General features: G+C 42.2%; 1 protein-coding gene across 3 annotated transcripts; it reads right to left on the reverse strand.

Moving 5' to 3' along the window:
• Positions 1 to 1273: 1273 nt before the first annotated feature.
• Positions 1274 to 17963, reverse strand: RNF4 (ring finger protein 4). 3 transcript variants are annotated; one of them, XM_058838118.1, is made up of 8 exons: positions 17832 to 17963; positions 11504 to 11667; positions 10917 to 11037; positions 10112 to 10191; positions 8893 to 8902; positions 6982 to 7147; positions 4349 to 4397; positions 1274 to 3998 (listed from the first exon to the last, which is right to left on the reverse strand). In XM_058838118.1, exons 2-8 carry the CDS (start codon positions 11510 to 11512, stop codon positions 3849 to 3851), a joined length of 585 nt encoding a protein of 194 aa, XP_058694101.1. In that variant the 5' UTR covers positions 11513 to 11667; positions 17832 to 17963; the 3' UTR covers positions 1274 to 3848. The 3 variants fall into 3 exon arrangements, with proteins under 3 accessions (XP_058694101.1, XP_058694100.1, XP_058694102.1); XM_058838117.1 differs by having other exon boundaries at positions 17919 to 17943; XM_058838119.1 differs by lacking the exon at positions 17832 to 17963 and adding an exon at positions 17227 to 17350.
• Between the last annotated feature and the right edge of the window lie 3331 nt (positions 17964 to 21294).

A 21294-nucleotide genomic window follows, 5' to 3' on the forward strand; every position in this document is an offset into this window, starting at 1 on the left:
CACCTGCCATACACCAGCATTTACCCTTGTCAATTCCCCTTTGCCAACTGTCTCCTCACACACAAAAAAGCTGCAAACTCATCTGTACATTTCCCCCTGCAGTTCCAGTTTCCAGCTCATGATGCTCCTGCACTGGTCCCCAGTCCATAGCCGTGGTCTCCTCTCTAGTCCCCAGCACCATCCTCCCAATTTCAGCCTGCACTTCAGCCCCTGCAGCACTGCAAACATTACCCAGATTACACCTTCAGCCCAGCCACTGGACCGTGGTTCATACTTAGCTCCTCAGACCAGGGCTGCTCTGCCCTCGACCTGGTTTTCTAACTGGTTCATGTTTCATGTCCACCCCTTCTGCTTTCCAAAAACGTGATACAGAATCAAACCCCGAGTGAGAACATCCTTCTGCAGTTGCTGCATGCTTCATCCACCCAAAGTGCCAAATCTAGCTGCAAATCAGAGCATGGATCTGATGGATCCAATATTCCACCAGAAGCAGATCAAGGGCTTCACTGGAGCAGCAAGGACTCCCCTCAATAAGTCTTCCTGTCCACACAGCCCTCTATTTATAACATCTGACAGCTGTTGAACAGCAGGCTACATTGTTGCATGATGGAGGTTGTCACTTTAGTCCTGTAAAAAAATATCCATTATTACAGAATGTACTGTAATAAGGCAAAGATAGCACAGCAGAAAGAAAAAAACCCTAAGTTTGTTTTAGAATTAAGACAAAAGCACAATGAAATAGCAAATTACTCATCAGCATTCGGAAAGGCAGCTACTCCATATGTGTATAATATAAAGAGTAAAAACAAACAAAATACAATAAAAGCAGCTAAGAGGGATAAGCCAAGACCTTCAGGAAACAGCATCTCTTTAGTTTCTTGGGAGAAGAAATCAAGTGAGTTTCATCGCAGCTTTGAACCTACCCCAGCTCTCTCCTCAGCGTTGCTCCTTGCCCTCCCTCCAGTGGCTGCCCCACATGCAGCAGGCAATGGCACCCCCAGGTGCCCAACACCCTCCAGCCCCTGCACTGCTCTCTCTGGCACTGGCTACCAGCGCCCCCTGCTCACAAGCCCACCTCTGCATCGCCCCACTGCCCCCACCCCGAGCAGGGCTTCACCCTCTCATCCCCACACCCCTCCTGTCCGGGGCAGTGCCTTTCGCCTTTGCTCCACACAACCCACACTGGTCCCAGCATCTGAAAGGCTTTGGCCTTCAGGATTATTTTGCCTCAAATCAGTGACTCCAATGCGATGAAAAGAAGAAGCACTTGTGTTTGATCAATCCAATTGTTTTATTTTCACCTGTTAAGAGAACCCTCTGACTACCAGCAGAGTTCAACATAGATAGGCAGACAGACTTGAATACAATTAAATACAGGAAAAATTTAACTATATACAACAAGACAGACATCTACGTAATATAAAGATTCTTTTCATTTTCTATGAGTTCTTGTCAATGTGAAATATTGCTGGAACTGAAATACATCAGACTTTTTCCCTTGAAGAAAAAAAACATGTAAGGAATTTCCAATTTTTTTCCCATGTACTGAGACATACTGTTTTGAGATGCACAAAATTTGTGGCACTTCACAGGGTTCACAGAAGCTAAAAACTTTTTGTTATAGCTTATGATATCCAAATTTCAATTAGATCTATTTATTGAGACACTAACTCTAAAGTGGTATTTACATGGAGGAAGTTGTGCAAAATCATTTAGGCTATGGCTAGTAGACTGTGAAAGATGCACGGTTAAGTGACTCATCCTTATCCTCAGTAGTAATCCCTTAAATCCTCTTCTGATCATTCCTTTCACACAGCAGCCACCCCAGGAAAACCAGCCATAATTTACTGTTTCTTTGTTAAGCCACTGGGACAAAGTAGTTTCTGTGACCCTTATGGGTCCATACAGTTTTAATGTTGGGCTGCTACTCTTCACACAATTAATACTTTAAGCATCAACTCTGCTTTTTGGGACACAAATGTAGCCATCACTGGCACCACAGTATTCTGAGATAGCCACAGTCCTTGGCTGTAATTTATCTTACCCATGGGAGCACACAGCAAGTACCTGTGTGTAACTCTGTAGGAGTCACCCTATTGCCACAACACAGAAACTGCATATTCCTGCTAACAGCACTGAACCAAAGCCAGTCCAAACCAGGGTGGGGAAAGTACAGCATTTCTTGAGACAGCCTTCATGTAACAAAATTCTCTATTACTATATTCAGAAATATCCTAATTAAATAAAAAAAAAAAGTCTACTTTGGGTTGCAAGGCAGCTGGAGACAGCTAATTTAGAAGAGCTTCTTTAATTAAAGGCTTCCTACAGATCCCAAGGTTAGCAAAGACACGTGTGTTATCAACATTAACTAAACACATCCTTCAATTGTGCTGCACCAGGGCACAGAATGGTTCTCATAATGGTTTCTATAAGCAACCAACTGCCAAGAGATGGCCAAGTTTAATTCTGGAGTTTTTCATAGATGCACCTACCACAGCTGTAGATCATAAACCACTGATTTTAATTATCTTATCTACATCAGCCTGTTTGTATCAGCGCACCCTGGATTCCACATCAGCTTGGACATTTTAGCTGTAAGTTTAAAATAGACATTTAGAACTCATTCCTGGGGAAAAAGTGACTGGATAAGAGTGCATAAACTGGTGTATTCCTGCCTTCTCAACTAGAGGAATTGTCTTTCCTAGGATATCTGACTTTATTATTAAAACTGCATTTAAAGAAAACTGGACAACCCTCAGGGCAAAGGGAGATTAAACTTTTCTCCAACAAGCTGCCAACATTGCTACCAAATGCTTTTTAAAGCCTCCACTCAATAATGGCAGTACAGTTATTTAATTTTCAATCCTATTCACCAGGCTACATCCAGTCAGGTGTCAGTGTAACCACTGAGAACAGCAAAGTGAACACACTGAACTTAAAGCATTACACCAGGAACAGCTGACAGAGTAAGATGATCTGTAGGTAGTTTGGTATTCAGCATACAGATGAATTTGCTTCTTGTTCATCACTAGGAAGCCTAGAGAAGACTGTATTCTTGATAGTTATTAGGAGAGAGTGTTACACCACAATTAAACCCAAGAGAGCATCTCATCATGTTAGAAAATAAATTCAGTGTTTGGATTAAAATACAGGAATTATTGGCAGTTAAAACAATCAAGAAATTATGTTCACGTTGTACATGCTGCAATGTGTCTATGTACTTGGGATCTCATGGAGTTCATAAAAACATCTGCATGTTCAAATCTTCTGTCCAAAATACATGACTGCTGGTTAACAGCAGTTTACTTTATTGCATAACCTTTGTTGTCAATTTAAGACTGATTTATGAAAAAACAACCCATCAGTACAGAACACTCTACTTGGGCAATAATATGCAAGAAAGCAAGAGTCACGAGCTTCTTACAGGATGAAAAAAAAAAAGGTGTAATGAAATTGTAAATGGCTGATCTGTTTTCTGAAAGGAAACCATTCCATACCTGTATGTGAAGGTAGGAATAATTTACAGAGTAAGAAAGAACAAAATATTCAAACTCCCTCATTTAAGCATTAAAAAAAGTAGAAGGAAATGGATTAACTGCTTCCTTCCTGGTCAAGGTTGCTGGTGTAGCTTAGACACCGTCATCGATGTAGCATGATAACCAGGAACATAACAAGAAGTAACTAAGACCATAAAAAAAGCTGTCTAGATACGTTCAAGTTGGTCTCCAAAAAAAAACCAGTTTTATTTGGATTTGTGCACAACCTGATGCTCTTTAAATCTTCAGAGCACTGAAAATATAACATTTCCCCCAAAATCCATTTGAGTCTGTCCTGAGAAATAAAAATACTCATATATAAATGGGATGATATTGTCTGTGAGTGAGTTTCTTCCTGCAGGTTGGGCAAGAGTTGGCATTCCTAAGGGAATCACGGAGGCACTGACTGCAGAAGACATGGCCACATTTTGTTGACACAATCAGTCGTCCACTTTGCACAATCTGGAAGAAAAGAAACCACAACAGGAATTGGAAGTAGAGAATTCAACTTTGCTGGTTTACTGCCATCACACAAACAGGACTTAGAATATCTGGAATTGTCCTTTACTCTTAGAACACTAAGGAACCTGAAGATCTTTTAGTGCCATCCTGCCAAGGGTTCCCTCTACCCCCACCACCAAGAAGTGACTTAGACTGACAAGTTACTATGAGCTTCAAAGCAAACTCTGTGCTTCAAGCCAGCTCTAGCCAGCTCTTTGTAACATCCCACACCAGCCAAGTGAGTTGTGCTCTCCCTCAGCCCCTTTCTCCCTCACACCAAATATAAAGGATGACAGCATGTGGATCCTTACCTCTGAGTAGACATCCATGCAAATTGGACAGCTAACAGTACCAGACGGCCTTGTGGTACAGAGAACAGAGCAAGAAAGAACACGCAGCCGTTAATTTCACTGCACATCAAGGGTTACCCACACACAAAATGTCACGTCACCATCAGAATGCACTGACTAGCCATAACGCATTACTTTTCAAGATTCCTGTGTATCTTTAACTGCTCAGTTTGTGGCATGTAATAACAAGACTGGGTCTCCTTGTCCTAAAGGAAAGATTTTCCCTATGGGGAAGATGCACTCAGTCACCCTGGTCTAGCAGAAGAACTCACAGCAGTCTTTTGCTCTAATCTCCAACAGGCCATCAATGACAGCTCTGTAACAAAAGCACTGAGCTGTGCCTTGGAAACGAGTCATACTAGAAAGGGAAGAGGCTGTCAGAAGTTCAAAAATCCTCTGCTCTAATTTAGCAACAGCCCAGTAACATACACATTCCAAGAACTCCTCCTTATAAAAAGTAGGTCAGGAATACACTAACATGAGGAAATACTCAACCCCAAATTTCTAGTTCCGAGGTAGAAAGACTGACTCAGTGCCTGTTACTGAGCTGTGGTTACAGATGTGCCTCTGCTGCCTTCAGCCTCCAGGACAGCAGTACTGCACACACACATAGCAACAGCCACAGCACGGCTGCCTAGGGAACATGACCCAGCCCAAGTGCTAAGTAGTATCAGCTAACGAAAACACGAGCTTCCTGACCCTTCTCTTTACAAATTAATCTCTAGTTTAAACCTTCAGAACTCTTTACCCTAGACACTTGGCTTTCTTACATCACCACCCACACTGAATCACAGTTTTTAATTTATTAATCAAACATGAACAGAAAGCATGAGATGGCCTTTATCCCGTTATCTTCAATTCAAGCAGGGAGCATTACTAACATCTACCCCTAGTTTCACCTACAGAATTTAACTCCACTAATTCTCCCATTTTTGTTCCTCAAATTCTTGAGGCAGCAGCTATAACACTTCAGAAACAAACCACAATTGATGATAATCTTAGAAGGATGTAGAGTCCAACAGTACAGATGGCTCTGGCTATCCCCAGCACCAGGAAAGACCCTTTTGTCAACATCAAATGCTGCAGCACTGAGTTCTTTCAGCCTTATCTACACAGAGCAGGAAGGTGAAATCTTTAACAAAGGAGGCTGAAGGAACAAACTATTACTTTCTTACATTATCCAATTAGTGGTATTTATTCTCTGAAGTACTTAACAACCAAAATTTAAACATTTACAACTCCACTGGCCAAGTACACTATGGGTTAGAATAGCATAGGACTTTTCCGTAGCCTATTTATGACCTGGCACCCAAAAACTACATACTCAAGTTCTCTCCTACACTGCCTTTCAGTAATCCAAAAGGCTCAAAGCACATCAGCTTTATTTAACCCTGTATTTACCCTGCTCTCCACAAAAAAATCCCAATAAACAACAAAAACACTTTAAAATAAGTTTATACCACAATTCTTATGTACTTCTGATGGTTGGAGAGGCTACCTAGAACAGAGGCTAGACAAGGTTAAAACAATAAAGTAGGTATTTATTAAAAGGCCTTCAAAGGATATACCTTGGGCAGTGCAAAGCCTTGCAGAGGCCACATCCAAGATGGACAACAGCCCTGAAATTCTCAGAAAGATATAAGTTTGGTCTATTTGCATATCAGAAATAATTGTCCAATTATAGTTTCAAGTAATGAAATCACATTTCCCCAGTTTGCTTCCCCCCAGATTCATTTTTGTTTACACTTTCCAGGACCTGAGGCAAATGGCGTAACTTTGGTTCCCAGACCAGAAGTATTGTTTAGTCTGACCAAAAAGGGAAGAAAGCTAACTAGCCGTCTATAGAGAGTTCAAAGTTACACACTAATGCAGTACAGAATCTGAAAAATGTAAAGCCAAACAGTTAAGGCATCACTTCAACCTGCATAGTCACATAGACACCATATTTCATTTCCTTAGTCTAACACGCTGCAGCAGGATTTACTCTTTCTCTGCAGAATGGGGTCTTTACTGACTCAAACAGGAAGACTCCCATCCCACGTGCAAGCACATCCATGGGACAGAAGAACTGACCATAAGAGCATAACCTTCAGGATCACCTCGCAAGTACACCTAGGGAAGGACAGCAGCTGCTTTGAGAAAGGCAGCAACTGGCACAGTATGTAAAAAAAGCAGAGAATGCATAAGTATTTTTACCAGAATTTGCCAGTCTGCTGCCTGCCAGTCTTGTGATACCAAACCTCATGGACACCAATGGAAGTATTTTATATCTAACGTAACTACTGGAGCTTTGTGGGAAAAGGAAATGCAATATATAATGAGCTCTGGCCTGTGACTAATCCTCACTTCCTTGCCATACCCCACACTCATCTTTAAAGCTGCATACAAAGCTGTAGATCTGTTTTGGGCTGGATTTCATCCTAAAGTGAAAATGGTATCATTTGACTGTCATGCAAAATGGGATGTCATACTCATTAAAAGAGGGAACTGAATAAGTGAAGGCTTCAAAGAAAGTCAGGTGACGACAAATACAACTTAATCTTGTCTCAAAAGATGCTCAACTCAATGTTTGGTAGGTCATGAGGCATACATACTTAGAACTTGCAGTTTCCTCTTCCAGTGGTCCCAGTTCTCGAGATGCTTTATCAGCCACATACACATCATTATCTCTTGTTTCATCTTCATCATCACTACTGAGTACACAGCTGTCTGACTGTCGCTGGCTTCTTAGTCTGAGATTTCTCCTTTGTCGTTGGTTCTCTGTAATTTAATTTTGTTAAGTTAGCTATACCATTATCTCTCTCCCTGGAACTATCCTTCAAATGCAAGAATAGATCCTATTCAGCTGGGTTAAAAGCAATCTTAAACAAACTGATTTCCAAATATTAAGGCTGAACATGTCCAGACATTGTGAATATTCTGCTACATACTGACACAAAACACTTGCTCTCTTCACCCTACCAACACCTAAAGCTTAATATTGAAGTTCCTCAGTGTCACACATTCCATGTAATTATACTACCTGTGAATTAATCTCCCGCATAAAGATACTTCTTCCAATCCTTACTGACAGACACTGCTACAAACTGCAACAATTGCTGTGCTGTGGAAGAGAGAGGACTGAACTCAAGTTTATCTCTGCAACTCCAGTATCCATGTAGAAATAATCAAGCAACTAGTCAATGAAACAACAAAAAAAGTTGCAAAATTAAAACCACTTCCCGCCTAAGCGTTCAGCTACTACTTTTAATGCAGGCATTTATCACTTACTCTTGCTTCATTCAGAGCACAGGACGGATTAAATTCTAGATAAGCAACTGACAACATACTAATACAGCTCTAATGATGTAATCAGAACCACGTCTGAAAGATGTAAAACATGAACTTCTTTAAACCTGTAACTATTTTAACATCTAAAGCAGAAAAACAGTTAATACTTCTCACTGCAAAATTAGAGGCATGTTAGACTACTGAATACTATGAGCACAAATAATTTTCTTTAGTTCCTTCACTGCAATACAGGTTAAACAAAACTTCTGACTTTTTTTCATTCTAGTGCTATACAAATTTATGGTCAACTTGGGGCTTAAAGAAATTCTGTCTTTAGAAAATAAGAAAAAGTACTTAGAGCAGCTTTTGATATATTTTATTTCAGATACTTTCTACAAGCTCTGATACTAACAGAGACTGGATTCATTCTCTAAGGCACTGGCCAGATGCTTTAGCAATGTCCTTGGCCTTTTGCAGTTTCAATAAATGCTGCTCAAATTCATCGGAAAATGCAAACAAAAAAATAATAATTATTACATTTAGGAGAATTCTGTAAGAGCTGATGGAGAGATGGGGACTTCAGATGGCTTTTCTTTATAATGCTGTTTATTCCAGAGACTAGGTTACAGCACAGGGTCGTGGGTCGGCCTACAGCTGCTGGCTATAGGCAAGCCCTGTGTCCTGAAGCCCCTTTGGTTCTGGTTACAATGCATTATATCTCTTTCTTTTGCTGTGCATATTATTACATAACAACCAATCTGCATCATACACAATATTTTTACATTTACCTATAGCCTATCAAAACTACTAAAATTACCAAACTATGTTAGTGACTAACTAATCATCTGAGTTAGTAATTACCTGTTAAACTTTGAAGATTGCTTTGCAGTGGAAAATTCTTTTTGCTTTGGTAAAAAACATCTTTCTGTCTGCCTATGCTTTTTTACTTGGTAGCAAACATGATTTCTTTGAAGATCAGGTAACCTGCTGGACTTCAGCCATAAAACTTCCTTCTAACTGACTAAACCTTTGCTCTAAACCTTCTAACCTCACTAAACCTTTGTTCTCTCAGCTGTTTCAGCAACAACTATCCCTAAAAACATCTTTTTATATATCAAAGCTTGCTTTCATTTCTAGACAATCTTCTGCTAAGCATTCATATCCACAAAACTTTTCTGTTAAATTCTCATCCTTCCCAACAGAATTCCATTATCAATTTTAAAATGTCAACTCACCTTCAACAATCTTGCATCAATACATATGGGAAGGGAGAGAAAAGAAAATACAATTAGACTTCGTTGTGCATCTAGGCATGGCAGTTCCAACAAAACAAGCTAAGAGTGGTAGGCTTATTTTGATTAAGAATATTTAAAGTAGTATATTAAATGCATTACTGTACAGAACTATGTGGATGTTGATGGTTCTGCCTCCACTGCTCCAAAGGGGTAGAAATACAGGTAACTTATGAATCACCTGAATCCACTCCTGCCTGCTCCCCCATTTTAGTTCCAAGCTTTAGGGTTTTAGGTGATTCATTCCCTTTTTCTCCTCTAACAGGCCAGTTCAGCAGTGATGTCCATAAACACTTCATATTATGCCAGCTGCTGAAGAAACCAAATTCCCAGCCTGCTCTTGGTGGAACTGGAGCAGGGTAAGTGCAGATTTTGTTGTTGAGTTGGAGGCCTTTCCTTTGCAAAGGCTCAGGAATAACCCCAGACAAAAATACTCCCTATGCTATTCCTGTTGCTTGTTTCTGCTTGGCACAGCAGCAGTGGCATCCCAAAACTGAGGGAATAAACAACACTGTCAGCTGGATCAAAGACTATTCTAGCTTTCAAAAGAGCAGAAAAAAAAATAATGTTTTTAAAAGACTTCTTGGAGTATTAATCTGAACTTCTTATACTTACTCTTCTTTCCCTTGGCTTTTTCTTTAAATCATTGTCTTAATGGGCTATTAGAAAAAATTCTTCACCGAGAGTTGTTAAGCATTGGAACGGGCTGCCCAGGGCAGCTTGAAGTCACCATCCCTGGAGTTATTTCCAAGACATGCAGATGTGGTGCTTATGGATATGGCTTAGTTGTGGGTTTGGCAGTGCTGGGTGAATGGCTGGACTCAATGATCTTAGTGATCCTTTCCAACCCAAACAATTCTATAATTCTACCTTTAATACATCTACAAAAACTTCACCTATCAACTGCATCTCTTTATATTACACTACTTATGACTGATTCATATAAAGTAGATTCTGGAGCAAAAAGCTATTTTATACTACCCTATCACTAACAGCAAGTGCACCTCCAGAACCTCTTTGTTATCTGTAACACAGGACCTTCATGCCCTCACAAGCCAACCCTGAACTTAAAACTTATCCTTAAAGTCAGATTCTATCAGGCAACACACGACAAAACTAATTTGACTACAATATTTAGACAAGTGTGCTATTCACTACTTACCACAACAGAGTCATTGTGAGTTAAGTCAACGACTACAGGATCAGAAGATTCACATGTGAGATCTACTACTTCTTCACCAGCTGAAAACCAAAGTTAGAATCAAGGTCAGAGACTGCAGAGGAAGTAAATTGCCTGCCACAGTGTAACAGCCTGAGATTCAACCATCCCCAGTCCATCTTCTCTTCAGGAACGAGTCCAACATGTCACTTAAGCTTTGCCCTCAGCAACCCACAGAGAGCTTTTCCAGTCCAGTTTTCAGCAAGCTGAAATGCAAAAGAGCAGCTAAGCTCCTCGCATGGTTCACATGTTGTTGTTGGATGACAACAACAGACAATTCATCTGACACAGGAAAATGTTTATCACACAGAAATATAACATGAATCATATAGGCTATAATAGTACTGTGCTGTGCGTGTTCCCTTGAGGGATAGGGCAAAATTAATGATAAAAAGTTTTCCTTATCTTCAAACTTTGGGAGTTCCCAAATTTAGTTTGTCACTCTGTATAGTGGCAGCTGCTGTAACTCCCCTCTCATCTGAACAAACATGCAGATGTTTGAGCAGCTCTTGAGGACCTTTCCTGTGCAACTCATCTATCACTAACAGTGAATGCACTGTAGCTCAGTAACCAACCAAACCAATTTTCAGTTGGCTTGCTGTTTAGCAATGCTATACTAGGCACTTCCTAAAATCATGTCTCCCTTCTTCTCCAGTAAACAGCCTAGAAACTGGCAAAACACATATTCAGTTGGACCCAAACCCTCCAGAAGTACTTTCTATCCTTATCACTTCAAAAGAAAGCTTACCACTTTCTTCAAGTTCTATTGGTTCTGCTTCTGAAGCCATTTCAGCAGTAGAAGCCATAAGCCTGTTTCTTTTTTGAGCTTGCCTAGAACTAACTGCTCCTCCACGACGCTTCCGTTGAGTCTAAGAGAGAACAAAGAATTAGCATTTTCTGTGCAAGCAATATTAACATAGCCCTCAATTTTGCAACACCAAGGAAAGCACACAAGGGTACAGAAAACACTCCTGGAATGGCTGTAATGCTCACCAAAAGGTGCTATGAGTTATTCTTACCTGAACTGATTCCAGCAAGGAAAAAACATCAGCCTAGATCCAGATCTCTTACCAGCTGCCTCACCAAGAAAAAGCTTATCATGATGGTTTGCAAATGAGAAACTAGTTCAGAATTTACCAGATTTTGCTGACATTGTGAGCATTTTGGTACTACTGCTAGCACCTAGAGTGATTAAAAATCTTTACTGAACTTGTATGAAGATTCAATATACTTATGTTCCTGTGTATTAGCTATAAACTCCTAAAACAGTTTGCAGAAATACAATGGAAAACATGTTTCAAGGATCAGGTTTGGATTGAGTAGCAAAATACTTACTGTGCTCATAATGTTCCTTGATCTAAAACCACTGAAAAAGTGGTACAAACACCAAAAAAGTAATGGCAAGGAAGCTACAGCTATAATTTCTGTAGATTCCTTTAGGTAGCTCTCTGATAAGAACTCCAGGTTTCTGAAGTTCAGAGGATGCTGTTCTTCCAAACCTATCAAAGAGAAGGGAGAAGGTTAGATGCCTGCAATGCTTGCACTCTCCAACACCCCCTCTGCTGCAAGATTCCCATTCCTGAGCCACCAGTTTCTGCCAGTCAGAGGAGAGGAAAGTCCACAAGTTCAGTACCTGCAGTGGGGCCTGAAGCCTCATTCTCACCCATGAACTAAACACCTGAAAAAGTGAGTTTGACAGCAAACTCATAGAATATTAAGCAATCCCAATGACAATGAGCTGAAAAGCAACTGAATGATACTCAAGGCAATGTCTGTGGGCAGGAATCAGTGGGAATTTTGTCATAAACAGCCATCTTCAGAGAACCTAAACTCTGGAAGCAGCTTTCTTCTGCAGCCCATCTCCAGATTCCAACAGCTGGGAGACAAACAGCTTGAGAGGAATTTAAAGCAAGTGAAGCAGACAACTTTTAGATTCAAGATGCTTGCTGTTGTGCAGGAGAACATGAATTCACTGTAGCTGCTCTGTTACCTGCACATGTGCATGCCCTGCCAAGGAGGAGAGGTGAAAAGCATAAGGACAGCTCTGTGTAATTGACTGAAGCTCTCATCTTGGAGCCTGGCTGTGGTACAGTTATAGTTACCACCTGTCCAACACACAATGTGGAGCTGGGGCTGGGCACAAGTGTACACAGTGGAGGGACCAGGAAAGTAATAACTTTGTGTCTTGGGGGACTGTATGGTCCTGTATCCCCTATAGATATCCCAATATCCACATCTGCTCTGTGCTCAGGTATGAGTCCTGTAGCTTCAAGTTAGATCCGAGAGAGAGGGGGAGAAGTAGTGGAATTATTTTGGCACCTGTGTTCAAAAACACAGAGATAAGCCTCTCAGTTTCTCCCAGCTCTCCACTTTCTCCAGGGAGAAGAGAGAGAGAGAGAGAGAGAGAGAGAGAGAGAGAGAGAGAGAGAGAGAGAGAGCGAGCACAAGCGAGCTGAGGCAGTAACTTTTTTTTCTGGGACTGTGGCTTCTTCTTCTGGAACTGTTCAGCTTTTCTTGGGTCAGAAACAGAACATTGCCTGCCCCCCCCCTCCCCCAGCAGCCTGGAGGGGACCATGATACACCCCAATGCCAGAGAGAAACAATCCACACCTACAGAAAGGACTCTGAATCTACCATCCCTTCAGAGCAGTGAGAGGTTTTATTATTTAACATTATTCATTCTTTTTTTCATGCCTGTGAGCAATCCAATTGTTAAATAAACAGGGTTTTTTTCACTTTCTCCAAGGGAATTCCTTTTGAACCTGTGGGAACCTGTGGGGGAGGCGTTGCTAAAATCAAACTTCTGTTAGAGGAGACACCCTTTTGGGATGTTTCCTCCTAAATTTATCCAAAACCAGGACACTGTGTTAAACAAGAACTGCTGAACTGTCCCCAGACCTGACTGATTTTTGCCACATAGAACAGCACACACACTGTAGCCTACTCCCAGATGGGGAAATGTGTGAACATGCAGTGGGATGGAACAGCATTGATAGTCAATCCTAGCCTTCAATTAAAGGAAACCTGACTGATCTTTTTCCGCTTCAACTTACGCCATTTCTTAAATCACTTTCTTAAGAGACTCATTAACACTGAACTGTGACATTATTAAAACAAAATACACTTGATAAAAATGCTTACACTAAATTTGGTACTTATTACGAAGCCCAAATATATATTTATGTATGGTTTTAAGCAGCACAATATATCACTCATCAATTTTCTCATATTTTATCATTTTAAAACCAGCACAAAAGCCAAAATGAAAGTCAACATGCCTTTGTTTTCCCCCTAGTTGAACCACATATGCCAGACTTAATGCTTAGAGAGTCCACGGGCAAAAGAGATCTCATTTTCGGAACTATTATGTGTAACACTCACTCCTACTTTTTTTTTTAAATCTAAACTGACATGTTCAGCTTTTCTGGTAGATAAGAAATAGTCTTATGTTGTCACCTGGGATGTTGAAGCGTCAGGCTACCAGCGAAGGCAGACTGACTTCAGTCTCTTGGTTCCTCACTGCAGAATTCACCTATGCAATCATTTCCGTAACATTTTGCATCCAGCTAATGAGAATTCTCTTTTAACATTTCATCTCACTGTTCTTAAGGTCTAGATTTCATTTCACTTGTTAAGAAAGAAAGCTTCTCAGCGAGCCTTATCAACTTTCTTGGGAAGATCCTATTTTACTCACTTTACTGAGTTTCTGGGATAGAAGACAAGAACTTTTAAAACCAGACCATGCCTAATGCTGCAAGCATACAAAAACCCAACCAAACAAAAACCAGAAGAACAGAGAGACTGTTCTGTGAGCATATTTTCTAGGTGCTATACAAGCTCCTAGCTCCATATGACTATTATTCATGCGTTTGGAGGTTTTAGGAGACCAGGGGAAGAGCAAAAGGAAGGAGGAGACATAGCACAAGGGATGAGGGATGGAGGCAGGGGAGAGAGCCATCCCTAAACCTTACATATCTGCTCTTTCAAAATAATTGCTTCAAGACAAGTTACCATCTTCACTGACCAGCTACAAATGAAATGAAAAATTACTTAGGTAAACCAGTTTTTTGCACATAGCAAGAGGATGAACAGGACTGAGCAACAAATGAGGTATATTAAGAAGTTAGGCCATTAGATTATTTGTAAGTCTTTTTTCATCAAGAAAGCCAAGAGACATTTTCCTTGCTTCTCCTCAGATACTGAATTGGAAAAAAATACCTGGACATTAAAAAGCTGGGAAATCTTAGTTGGTGCACACACCTGACAAATACAAAGGAACAAACTTTATATAAGCTTATTTTAAATTATAAGTTGTCAGAACTGTTTTTAAATAGAATCTTTCAGAACAACAATACTGACATACCTGCACTGCTGAAAGACAGCAAAAAATAAGCCTACTGTATTCATCAGGCAGCATAAGTTTGCATGTAAAATACCCAGAAGGTTTCACAAGACTTGGTGCTTTTCAGACTTAACACTGAATACAACCCAGTGCAATGGTTTCAGCTGTGATGACTCCAAACAAAAACTTGCACAGATTCTCTTTGGCTATGAGTGACTTAAATGCCAAAGGAGAGCTGTAACAGAAGAAAAAATGAAGCCAACCAACCAACCAACTTAAATCTTAAAGTTATGGTGAAACCTGAAGTAACACACAATAGAAGACATGTTCAGACCATCCTATCCACTTTAAATACTGTAGTAGTTTAGATTTGCCAATGCAATAAATACCCACAGGGAAGCTCATCACTGAAAAAACTACCTCAAATCATCAGGTAGATTAATCAATATGGCTCATCTCAGGAGAGCCCTGTTTACTAAGAAAATCAGACTGCTGGAAATTATTAAGACTCTGGAAGAAGTCTTATGATCCTGTAACATTTTTGTTTTGTAAGAACAAACCTTTTCTGAGTGGCTATAGACTTCCACGTGTTATTGGCTTACTTGGGGAAACCTCATTGAATATCAGCTGCCCAAACATTCTGAAAACAAAGCAGAGTTTACTTTCTGAAATACACCACAGATCAAGTTTAGTAACATACAGGAACAGGGTATACACACTGCATATTAAGAGATACGCTAATTTCAAACAATTCCTTAAAATTCAAAACTGCAGGACCACTTCACAACCAAGTTTGTTACACAGGACTGGACAGCCCAAGTTCATGATAAGACCTGTAACACCCTTCTTCCAGCAGTCACTATGAAACCAGACAGCACCAAGACTCCCAGGAGCTGATAATAGAAAAAATTACTGCAGCAACCTCCCCCGCCTCAATCCACAGACATCCAGTGACCTCAGTCACAGCTTTAGCTGCAGTTATCTGTGAGACTTCCAGCAAGATGCATGCAGACATCAATTCAAAATTCTAAAATTACGACCTTTTAAAAAGTAAAAAAACTTTTCTTTGTGTAAAAACTTAGCAGATCAACTTAGCAAGGCAATACTTTGAACTACAACAGAGTTTCTATGGCCTCACTGCAGGATGGTACAGTACCAGGCCACTTCCCTTCCTGTCATATGCAGAGTTCTGCACATGCAGTTATTGCTCCTAAGCAGTGCTACTCTCAGAACAAATAGTATTTCAAAGACTGCAAGTACCAACTTTTCTCTGTACCTGAGAAAAATGAAGGTCAAGCTATTTAAATTAAGAATGTTTACACTAGGAGTGGTAACCACTGCTATTCATCATTTGTCTTTTCTTTTCCTCTACAAAAAAGTCAACATTTTCACTGAGTTCAAGCTGAGCTAATTAAACATGTTTCAATTACCACTCAAAAACAATTCTCTAGAATACTGGAAACTGTCTGAAGCAAGAGACAGACATTTTCCCTGTCTCACTAACACAGACAGGACTTAAGTTCATATTCATCCTAAACATGACAAATACACTGAAGTACCTACTTAAAGAAACCAATAATGTCAGTCCAAACACTGGGAATGTGCAAGGCACAGCTAACATCACATTTGTATAACAATCATATGTTGAATTTGTTGAAGTGGGATATCCGAATGATGCCTTAAGTTACAGTTTTATATTTTTCAGATCCTGTACTGGGTTAGTGTATAAATCCGAACTTCATATAGAGTGTTAGTAAGCTCTCATAACAGTTTGGTCAGACAAAACAATCCTTCCAGGCCTGAAAACCAACTCATCATCACAGCCCCAGGCCCAAAAATTACAAACAAAAGTAAATTGGGGGGGAAGCAAACTGGGGGAATGTGACTTCATTACCTGAAGCTGTAACTGGACAATTAACCCCTGATATGTAAACAGACCAAACTTAGATCTGCCCGAAAAACTCCTGACTGTCCTCCATTTAGGGTGTATCCTCTGTGAGGCTCTCGCACTGCCCAAGGTGTATCTGTTAAACACCTTTGATAAATACCCATTTTATTCCCTAACTCTGTATAGCCTCTCCTCTAGGTAGCCAGTCTAAGACATCACTGTGCCTTTAAGACTTTGCATCTCGTTTCTACTACAGATGTTTTTGTACCCCTAACAAGATACACTGTATCAAAGATGCATCTGCATAACGACATTTTTGTCTTTAGAAGATGCACATACCAGGCACGAAGCGCTAGTCTCAATTTTTTTTTTTACTATGGAGAACACTAATCTTTCACTCTTTTAAACCTTCCTATCCTGTATTTCCAGTACTTTTAAAGATGCTCTCATTTTCTCAAATGCACTACACCAACTTTAGTGAAAAAAGAAACTGAGTCGCTGTTCCCCAAATTAGGTAAAACCTTCCCATACTTAAAGACCTTGGTGAGAAGCACCATAGAAAGAGTCAAGATGAGAGATAACCAGATTAAACAGATACACCAGTCTGCCTGCTCTAAGCAGGCAGCTACAGCTACAGAAAAATACGACATGTTCATGAATAACCTAAAAAACCCAAAACAATTCCAAAAACAACCAAGAAATCCATCAAAACAACCAAACCCACCCACAGAACAAAACAACACACTAAACCTTTTCATTGGCCGTATGTCCTATTCCAGACACAGAAAAGAAAAATGGATACTGGCCAGAAAAGCTCATTGCTCTTACTTGCACAACTTTCTGCGAGAGACGCCACAATTCACTTTCGATAGTCCCAAAAACAGAAGAAAGCAAAAAAACTAGTTGAATCTTTCCACATCCTGTAATGAAGTGTAGGTGCGGGCTGAGGTAGGCGAGGAACATTCCCCCCACTCCTGCTGTCACACAAAATGGGAGGGCACAGCGACAACTTCATGCAGCTACATCCACCGAGCCCCGCGGAGAACAGGGAAGACGGGACAGGACTGGCGGTAGCCCAGCCGTGCCCGCACCTCGGCGCTGCGGCCGCCCGCCGGTTCAGGGCAGGGCACGGCAGAACCGCCGGGGCCGACCCGCGAACCGGGCGGCGGCGGAGCCGGCCCCGGAGCACCCGGCCGGGCCGGGAAGGGCGGACCCGCCACGCAGCTCTCGGCAGGGGCTGTGGGGGAGCCCCTCGGGCAGGGCCGCACCCAGGAAAGGGGCTCGGGCACCGTCCTCAGGCCGGAGCGGGGGCGGCGCCGGCCCAGCCCCGCGCACCGGCAGGAACGGCCGCATCTCCTCCGCTCCCCCCACTGCGGCCTGGAACGGCTTCTTCCGCTTCCCCTTCCCCTTCCCTTCCCGTTCGTCTCCCTCACCTGCCACCCCGGACCCTCAGGCGACCGGGAGGGACGGACCCGCTAGCGCCGCTCCCCCCGGCCGAGTCCCCGGCCCGCCGCGCTCACCTCAGAGCCGGCCGGCAGCGGCGCACGGCAGTGCCCGCCCCCGCGCGCTCACCATTGGCGGAGCCGCGGCCCTGCGCTCTCCGAGTGGCTGACGCGCACGTCAATCACATCACGACTAGACGAGCGGCCCCACCTCCTCTGCTGCCGCGGGGCGTGCTGGGAGTTGTAGTTCCGCGCGGGCGTGGGGCCTGTGCGGGGTTATCGGGGCCCGCTGGGTTCTTTCGCCACCCCTCGGGAAAGGTCTCCTGATCCTCGAGTTACTTCGGCCCTGACAGACCCTGAAAGGGGCGGCCGAAGCCAATCCGTGCTTTTGCTGTGTTCTCTGGAGCTGGAGTGTGTGTGAGCTTCTGGGGTGGTGTTCCCCACCCCCTCCCCCGTCTTCTGGAAACGTTTCACAGAATTTCAGAATCGTTGAATCAATTAGGTCGGGAAAGATCTTTGAGATCGTCAAGTCCAACCAGTGACTGGACACCACCATGTAAACCAGAGTGTTATAAACTGCTCATGCAGAAGGAACAATTAATTGAACTGTGTGGTTGTTACTGCAACTTGGAAGGAGCCAAATCAGCCCAATCTAGTTCCTTCAGAAACATTGTGCAGCTTTTATACCAAGAGCAAAAAACAACACTGTGTGTGGGAGACCACCAAGGGTTCCTAGAGACCCTCGAGAGACCCCTCTGAGGCTCACTGGACAAACCCCAGCAGCTTCATATCTAACGCTTCTCTGATTATGTACGCCACAATATAAGAAAGATATTAAACTGATAGAGGGTATCCAAAGGAGGGTGACAAAGGTGGTGGAGGGCCTTGAGGGGAAACTGTCTGAGGGGCAGCTGAGGGCATTTGGTCTGTTCAGCCTGGAGGAGACTGAGAGGACAGAGACCTCATTGCAGTTAGAACTTCCTTGTGAGGGGAAGAAGAGGAGCAGACACTGATCTCTGCTCTTTGGTGAGTGACAGGATCCAAGGGAATAGCATGAAGTTGTGTCAGGGGAGGTTTAGGTTGATTAGAAAAAGGCGGTGGTTGGGCAGTGGAACAGGCTCCCCAGGGAAATGGTCACAGCCCCAAGCCTGATGGAGTTCAAGGAATGTTTGGACAATGCTCTCAGGACATGATGTGATTCTTGAGGGTGGTGCTGTGCAGGGCCAGGAGGTGGGCTCAATAATCCCTGTGGGTCCCTTCCAACTCAGCATATTCTGTGATTCTGTGATCCCTGGCTAATAAACACATATATCATCTTAAGCCAAGCATGAACATTAGTCCAAATTACCTCCTGGGCATCTGGTGCCATAATAAAGTAATGCCTGCTTCTTAACACTGGTTAAGGAGTTTTATTCTTGATTTTTGCTGACAATACCATGGCTGTGTCCAGTCTTTCCATAAACACCCCAGGGATGGTGACTCCACCACCTCCCTGGGCAGTCCATTCCAATATGTAATCACCCTATCTGTGGAGAAATTATTTTTCTCAGTGTGTTTCCAAAAGACTGATCAAAATTCATCTGAGCCATCAGCATGGGAGATTGTTACCTCTTACCCATGGAATAATTACTCCAGATCCAATGTCTAACTCATAAACATTTGCAGAGGTTTTTCAAGGCAAAGGCTTGAAAACCTTACTATCAAAAAGGGGTTTCCCCAACAGTTTTACCTTAGTGCAATAAGCAGCTGTCCTTCTCTGGATTCTCACTGTCCTGTGCCTGGCAATTGGGCTGTTTGCAGATGAAGTGATAGCTTGCCCTAGTGATTTGTCTTCCCTTCTCCTCCTCTGGGTGCAGCGTGCTGGAGATTTGTACTAGGTATTTTTTTTCCCTGCCATCCCAACATAACCATCTCTGTCTTTAACTTCATTTAAATAATGATACACCTGTGTTCTCTAGGGCAGTTTGGATTACCTGGCATGACAGTCACTAAGTGTGAGCTTTCCCCCATTCCTGAAGCTGATGTGGAAGAGGGAGCCAAATGCCACCAGCAGTGACTGTGTTACCTGAGTGGGGAGCACCCTGTGTCCAGTGCCTGTCACATGGCAAAACCCCTTGGTCTTCCTCAGGTAAACTGGGCTTTGTTACACCTCCTTACACTGTAGTGGCATGTGAAGGCTTCTGTGGTCTGGCTGTTTGTGCTGAAAAGAGAGATCTCTGGAAAATGCAGATTCTAGCACTATAAATGTTTCCTTATGAGTCTGTCACTATGAGAGCAACCTCTGATTTTGCTATTCTGTTTTGATGGATGATTTCGGAGTCAGCCTTGTTCACTCAGGCTCATCTTCTTGGCTGCAAATGGTGTAACAAATGTGTAAATGAATGAATCATGAATTATTCATCCACCTGTGTTTCCGTGAAGCAAGTGTAGAGGCATTGCTCACTCAATTATCCGAGTGTGGCTGCACCAGGTGGTGGATGGTCCCTGCCACAGGCACCAGCTGAGGCAGCAAGTCTCAGTGAGCTGTGTGGCTTCACAGCTTACCTGGCTCCAGTGGCATTGCAGCTGCTTTTGTAACACAAGACTAACAAGTCCCACCAGACCTTTGATGGCTCTGCATTGCTCACCTCAGGTTTCCATACACCACACAGGAATACTAGGAAATGTGCTCTAGAAGCCAGGGGCAGAGTGGTTCTGGATATGATCTACTGTGTCCAGCATCAAGTAATACACATTTGTCAGGAGCAAGGTGGTATTTTTCATGTTATTCTGTGTATTCTATTGCAAGGCCTGCCATCACTGAAAAATCAATAGGCTATATTGATACAAAAATACAATATAGAATTATATTGGCATTTTCTTCAAAACACATTCTTCTACATTCCTCAAAATGTTGATTCTGAAGACAGCTTTATGCATCAGATCCGAAAGTAGCAATAGGGCTACTTGTGACCTCTGAAGGCAAAAATTCCACAGCTGCATTGTTGAGGTTCCATTCCTCAGTCTTTTCATTTGTGAGCAAACAAAATATGAAGAAGGAAATAATTCTGAATCATCTTGATTGCAATTCAATAAGAATTTTGAAAACTTGGTCCAAAATCACAGGGGAAGAAGCCTGAAGTGTGATGGGGTTTTGAAATTTTCACGACTTCAGTATCTGTTTTATGATGCTTTCTTTTTTTTTCCTTTTTTAAATTCTTACTATAAAGTTTGAGAACTGTTCAGCCATGTAATATCCTAGACCATGAGTGTCATCTGGTAATTGCTGTCTTCTGGAAAATCACGGTGTTTGAGTCACCAATTTGTTGCTCTGGAATACAGTGCAAAAGAATGCTGAGCAACCACTAAGGAAGACAAACTCCCTGACACCAAGGGTTTGTCATTTAAAGATATACAATAACATACTAAACATGGTATCACAGTTCCCTTTTCTATGTAGTTCTACTTCTGTGAT

This window comes from Poecile atricapillus, chromosome 4 (genome assembly GCF_030490865.1).
Source record: "Poecile atricapillus isolate bPoeAtr1 chromosome 4, bPoeAtr1.hap1, whole genome shotgun sequence".
NCBI lineage: Eukaryota > Metazoa > Chordata > Aves > Passeriformes > Paridae > Poecile > Poecile atricapillus.